At 57.9% G+C, this 6,070-nt stretch overlaps 1 protein-coding gene across 1 annotated transcript; it reads left to right on the top strand.

Moving 5' to 3' along the window:
• Nucleotides 1-2,441: 2,441 nt before the first annotated feature.
• Nucleotides 2,442-4,416, top strand: GSC (goosecoid homeobox). Its single transcript, XM_004017978.6, has 3 exons — nt 2,442-2,949; nt 3,421-3,680; nt 4,006-4,416. Exons 1-3 carry the CDS (start codon nt 2,592-2,594, stop codon nt 4,159-4,161), a joined length of 774 nt encoding a protein of 257 aa, XP_004018027.1. The 5' UTR covers nt 2,442-2,591; the 3' UTR covers nt 4,162-4,416.
• The last annotated feature ends 1,654 nt before the right edge of the window (nt 4,417-6,070 follow it).

Below are 6,070 nucleotides of genomic sequence, written 5' to 3'. Positions count from 1 at the left end.
TTCTGCCCATGCCTGGCTCATCAAAGGTATTAAAAGACACACGCATGCACGCGCGTGTGCGCACCGCCGCGGGCGCCTGGCTACGAACACGAAGGCACCCACAATACCTGCCGAAGTAACATCTAGCTGTGTTCCATCATTTGCCCCGTAAAATTAAACTCGGAAAAGGCTGACTGGGCATATGTGTGCCTGGAATCTGCCTAATGATTTTTAAGTCTTTACGAACGAAAAAAAAAAATAAAATGAAATAAAAATAAAGCCTCCATCCCTAGTTAGTAGGAGAGGAAGACGTGATGTACTTCTTTATTTCTTTCCCTAGACTTGACCTCTCTGAAGGGAGAGAAGGGTCCCACACTCTTTCCTCTGAGAGCAGAGTTTATTGTGTCAAAAAAAAAAAAAAAATCGAGCGCCTCCCCAAATTGACACCCATCTCTGTCCTACCCTAATCTCCTCCTACAACCACTTCTAAATTGGCTCAGCGCTCAAAGAAGCACATTTCTTAAGGCATGAGTGGGTGAGCGGATGGGCATGATGGGCATGAGGGCGCCGAGGTCCACCCGGGGAGGCCTAGGAGGAGAAGCGCCGCCGCCTAGCTTCTGCGGATCAGCGCCGCGCGCCTCCCGAGTTCTGCGCGCGGGCCGCACCAAACCTCCGCGCAAGCTGTCCTCTGACCCGAAAACAGCAATTGACGAGTACCCTTTTCCCCTCTGCCCCAGAGCCGCCGAGGAGGCAAGCCACATACTTAGCCTGATGGCGGCGACTTCAGACACCCTTGCTGGGGCCCAGGTTAATTAGGCAGTAAGAAATAGAGAAAAACAGGCGTGAGCTAAAGTCGACCTTCCTTCGGAAAGGCCGAAGTGCCCCAGTACCCCGCGCTAGGCAGTCTCGCCCGGGCCGGGCACTACCCCTTTCCCTGGAGTGGCCGGAGTTGCCTGAGCAAAGGGCCCAGAAAGTAAGGCTCTGCCTTGAACCGGTGTCAAGGCCCTCGCGTGCCGCTTACAAGCGGTGCGCACCGTCTCCTACCTTTTCGCAGGGCGCTTGGCCGCCCGCGCTCCGTCGTGGACCGGACGCGCCTCCAGCAGCTCCGGCTGAGGGGGCCGTGACGCGCCGAGGAGCCTGCAAATCACGGTGGCCGCCTGCCGCGAGCAGAGCCGAGCTTCGGTCAGGCCACCGGGGCCCAGGGAGCCCAGCTTGGGCCTGGTGGGGGAAGGACGGCTGCGGGGGTGGGGCGGGGTGGAGAGGAATCTGTCTCAGTCAGGGAGTCAGCAAGTCAAAAGGGGAAAATGCGATTCATTTGCTGGGAAAAGGGACAGAGAATCCTGAAGTCCTATTTTGGGGATTTTGCGTTGAAAACAAAAACAGTTAAGAAAGAAGACACTCTACTTCCGAAAAAAAAAAAGCGCACACACACAAAACCACAAGACCTACTGACACCCACGCAGGAAGCAGTTGGAAGCATCGCTTCTGATTGCTGCCCTGGGTGGCGAATTTTAAACTAGTGGATGAATTTGGGTCTCCGCTGTGTAAGGGCCTAAGGACTACTATGCTATACTAGCTTTCAGACCCAAAGTGACTACAAAGGGAAAAAAAAAAAAAAGCATATATATATATATATATATATGTATAATTAAGAATCACGGTGCACTTCTTTCGTCGTTTTGTCGTTACAAATTTTGGCGCTTGCAACAACGAGAGGTGTTTTTTTTTTTTTTTTTTGAGGGGAGGGCTTAACCAGTTCCATTCGGGACAGAATGTCAAGATAGAAACCAGAGGTGAAGTTAGGCGGTCAGTGCACGGGGGCCGAAGGCAAGAGCGGAATTTCAATCTTGCTTGATTGAGGCCATAGACTCACATGTTCTAAAACAAAACCAATTCCGAAAGGAAAAGGAAAAAGTAGCCTCAAAGTAAAACTAGCCACAATGAATTTGAGTTTCATGCAGAGGAAATCGCACCCAATAAGAGGACCCCCAAACTGAGGGGAAAATGTGGGGGGCGGAGAGGTCGGAGGAGGGAGTTGTTAACTGCGGCCCTACGGCGGAATTAATGAGATTAACCGGCGCAATTAGGACGCCCGCCCAGCTCCGCCGGCCCGCTGCGGGACGGCTGAATGGAAAAGATTAGGTTAATTTCATTAATTTGCAATCCACAATCTCTTTTCAGGTCCCCGTAGCCCCCTTTCCTTGGCACCTCTTCCCCTCCCTCTTTCTTCAAGCCCCCCACCCCACCCCCACCCACCCAAAGGAACAGAAAGGGCCAAATCTGGTTCTGTTTGTCATCTGCATATTACCAGGAACTAAATCCAGGATGACGTCGACTCAGTATAAAACCAACAAGAGGTTCAGCTGGTCTAAGCTCCGTCCTACCCGCGGGTCGAGTTCGGCGAACGCTGCAGCGAGGGGCGGGCGGGCGGGAGGAGGGCGACGAACGCAGGGGGCGGGGAGGGGCGCGGGGCTGCGCGCTCGCCGGCGCTCTCTTTCGGTTTGGTCCTCCACGGGAGGAGCGGGGACCCCCCCCTACGCCCCCGCCTCACTTGGAGGATTTTTTCCTCGGCGCGTCCCAGCCGCCCCCCGGTCCCGGCGCGGGGCTCGGGGATGCCCGCCAGCATGTTCAGCATCGACAACATCCTGGCCGCCCGGCCGCGCTGCAAGGACTCAGTGCTGCCCGTGGCGCCCAGCGCCGCGGCTCCCGTCGTCTTCCCGGCCCTGCACGGGGACTCGCTCTACGGCGGCGCCGGTGGCGGCTCCTCCTCGGACTATGGCGCCTTCTACCCGCGCCCCGTGGCCCCGGGCGGCGCAGGCCTCCCGGCCGCGGTCGGCGGCTCGCGCCTGGGCTACAGCAACTACTTCTACGGGCAGCTGCACGTGCAGGCGGCTCCCGTGGGCCCGGCCTGCTGCGGGGCCGTGCCGCCGCTGGGCGCCCAGCAGTGCTCCTGCGTCCCGACGCCCCCAGGTAGGGTCGCGCCTGCGCTGGCCTCGGCCTCGCTGGCCCTCCGCGCTCCTCGGCGCCCCGGGACGCGGGTGGGCGGCGGCGTTTTCTTCTCTCACTTACCACCGACTTTTCTCTTGCAAACCTGCCCCCAAGCCCCATCTTTGGGCGGATCGGGAGCAGGGGGTTGCACACTTGCTGCACACTTTAGGCGAGAGTTAGCAGAAAGTGTAACTGTGCCTGCGTGGGGGAGGCTGGGCTTTTAGGATTCCCCTAACCCGCTTTGGGAGTGTGCGAGTGGACGCGGTAGCAAGGTACGCACCCCCCTGCCCTCCGCCGGGTTCCTTGCACCCTGTTTTTCGCGCACCCCCCGGTTCCCCGCACCCGCTGGCAGACGCTTTTAAATCCGAGTGGGTCGCCGGCGGGGCGGGCGTGTGTGCGCGCGCGGCGGCGGCAAGGAAGGCGGCTGACCCCGGACGCCTCCCTCTGTCGCAGGCTACGAGGGCCCCGGCTCCGTGCTGGTGTCCCCCGTGCCGCACCAGATGATGCCCTACATGAACGTGGGCACCCTGTCGCGCACCGAGCTGCAGCTCCTCAACCAGCTGCACTGCCGGCGGAAGCGGCGGCACCGTACCATCTTCACTGACGAGCAGCTCGAAGCGCTGGAGAACCTCTTCCAGGAGACCAAGTACCCAGACGTTGGCACCCGCGAGCAGCTGGCCCGGAAGGTGCATCTCCGCGAGGAGAAGGTGGAGGTAGGCTCAGGACCCCGCCGGGGCGCGCCCTCTCCAGCGAAATAAGCTCCCCCACTCCAGCCGGGTATGCTCGGCTCTCCCTGGGTCTCCCGGCTCTTTGGAAACATCCCCGGGGAGGCCCGGAGGCTGCGGGAAGGCGTTTTAGGCCCAGGAAGTTGAATGAAAATACGGAAGCGAGAACGGGCCCCCATCTGAGAGCGTGCGCGCCGGGTCCCCCCCGGTTCCCTGGGCGAGCCCGGGGGGTGAGTGGGGGTGCCCGGGCCTGGCGGGGGGCGGGGGCACGCCTTCGATCCTCACCGTTGTTTTGTTCTCCCTGGCGCAACAGGTCTGGTTTAAAAACCGCCGCGCCAAATGGAGGCGGCAGAAGCGGTCCTCTTCGGAGGAGTCGGAAAACGCTGAGAAGTGGAACAAGACGTCGTCGAAGGCGTCGCCCGAGAAGAGGGAAGAGGAAGGTAAAAGCGATTTGGACTCGGACAGCTGACGGCCGCGGGCCGGCCGTGGCCCTTGCCTAAACTCGAAGGACTTGCACACCAGACGATGCTACTTTCTTGCACACGCGCTGCCTTGCGGGAGGAGGGGGGTGGGGGTCGAGGAAGAGGAACTGTAAATAGTGTACCGTCCGAAGGGTGGGCGCCTGGGGTCGGGCCGCCCCGGGGCTTGCAGCCCCGAAGTCCAAGGCCGCCGGCGACTCGCTCCCCACCGTAGTATTTATAGTTAAATTAACGGTGACAGTACAATAAAGTGACGGCGATGTAGACGGGCCGCATTCTGTATTTCCTACCCTACCGCCAGCACCATCCGAGGCCCCCGCCCCCCACACACAAAAAATGTAGTTAGTCGGTAGCTTCCAAAGGAAAACTGGACAGCTGTGATCTGCCTCCCAAAAAAGGGAAAAAGACAAAAGAGAGAAAAACAGAAAGTCTGGGTACGATGGTCGCAGGACCGGGTGTCCTGGTTTACGCTTCCTGCGGAGGTTTCCGGGTATGGTGGAGAGGGGCATTGCCCGCTGCCTAGAGGAGGTGTTGTCCCGGAGAGGAAGCAGCCTGGGGTCCTGTTCTCGCCCTCGGGGATAGTCAAGACCTTCTCTCTCCTCGATGCCAATAGATAGGGCAGCGGGTAAGAAGGATCCTCTCGAGCTGAGGGATCCCAAGTGCGTCTCCAGAGCCCGTTTAGCCCTTTCAGCCAGCCCTGGAGTTCCCCAGAAATCCCCAGAAGTAAGGCGGCGGGTCCGCGTGGAATTAGGCACGGCTTCTCCCGAGAAACTTTCCTGGATCTTTCCTGGCCGCTCTCGCGGCTCCCTTCCTCCCTGTTCAGTGTTTTTCTCTCACAACCCGGCCGGGAGGCTGGGAGCTGTGCGCCCCAGAGCTCAGTGGGGACCTCCGCCGCGCGGCCCTTCGCTCTTCCCAATGGGAGTTTGGGACGACTCTATGCTCCTAGCCTCAGTTGGTCACAGACTACTGGGCTCAAGATGAGCCTCTGACTTTCTCTGCCGGCTGTCTTGGGTCTACGCCATGGGGCCAGAAAAGGAAAAGCCCGCGAGTGGCTGGAGCCGGCGCTGGTCAGCAGCTTGGGAAGGCCTAGAGAAGTTTGCTGGTACCAGGGAGGCGCTAGGGATGAAGATGAGAGCCTGCCTTCTGTATGGCTCTCCAGACCACGGGAAGGATGGAGTGGAGGCCGAGGGCCAGCAGGAATAGCTTTTAACGTGTTAAACTTTATTGGTTTTGAGCTAAATGCCTTTTATAGAAAAGGAAGCTAAGGTTCAGAGCGGTTGCCTGCTGCCCAAGAGGTGAGTTTGTCCCTTCTCCTGGGAGGCCTCCAACAAGGTCCCTTCACCGCAAGGCTGTGCGTCCTGGCTGGGAGCACAGCACGTGCAAGAGTTACAATTTTTCTTTTCTTTTTTTATTTTGCAAGAAGCAGTAGTTTTCCCCAACTTTTGGGGGGAAGGTTTAAAAGACAGAAGTGACTCCTGGAGCAGGTGAAAGCACTTAGGATATATGGGCTCCCAAGCATCACCTTTCAAATAAAGAGAATCCCTACTATGAAGGGGCGGGAGGGTGGCAGGGAGCAATATGGAGACCAGGTCTGCCTCAATATTGCCTTGGTTTTTCACCAGACTATTATTTGTGACTTTGGGCAAATGATGAACCCCTCTGCACCTCACCTTCCATGACTGTGAAATGGGCACAGCAATGGCACCTGCTTCCTGGGGTGTGTGTGTGCGTGTGTGTGTGGACATTGGCCACTATCTCATTAAATTACAGGGACAGCTTTTCCAACTACTTTTTTTTTTTTTAATGTGATTATGACTTATAGTGTGTCAAACCTAGCACTTCAAGATTTATGTACGTTATCTCATTTTACCTTCCAAGTATTCTGAGATGGGAAATGTT

Source organism: Ovis aries, chromosome 18, assembly GCF_016772045.2.
Source record: "Ovis aries strain OAR_USU_Benz2616 breed Rambouillet chromosome 18, ARS-UI_Ramb_v3.0, whole genome shotgun sequence".
In the NCBI taxonomy this organism is placed as follows: Eukaryota; Metazoa; Chordata; class Mammalia; order Artiodactyla; family Bovidae; genus Ovis; species Ovis aries.
Note: the sequence above shows the minus strand (reverse complement) of the source record. Positions and strands in the feature narration are given on the sequence as shown.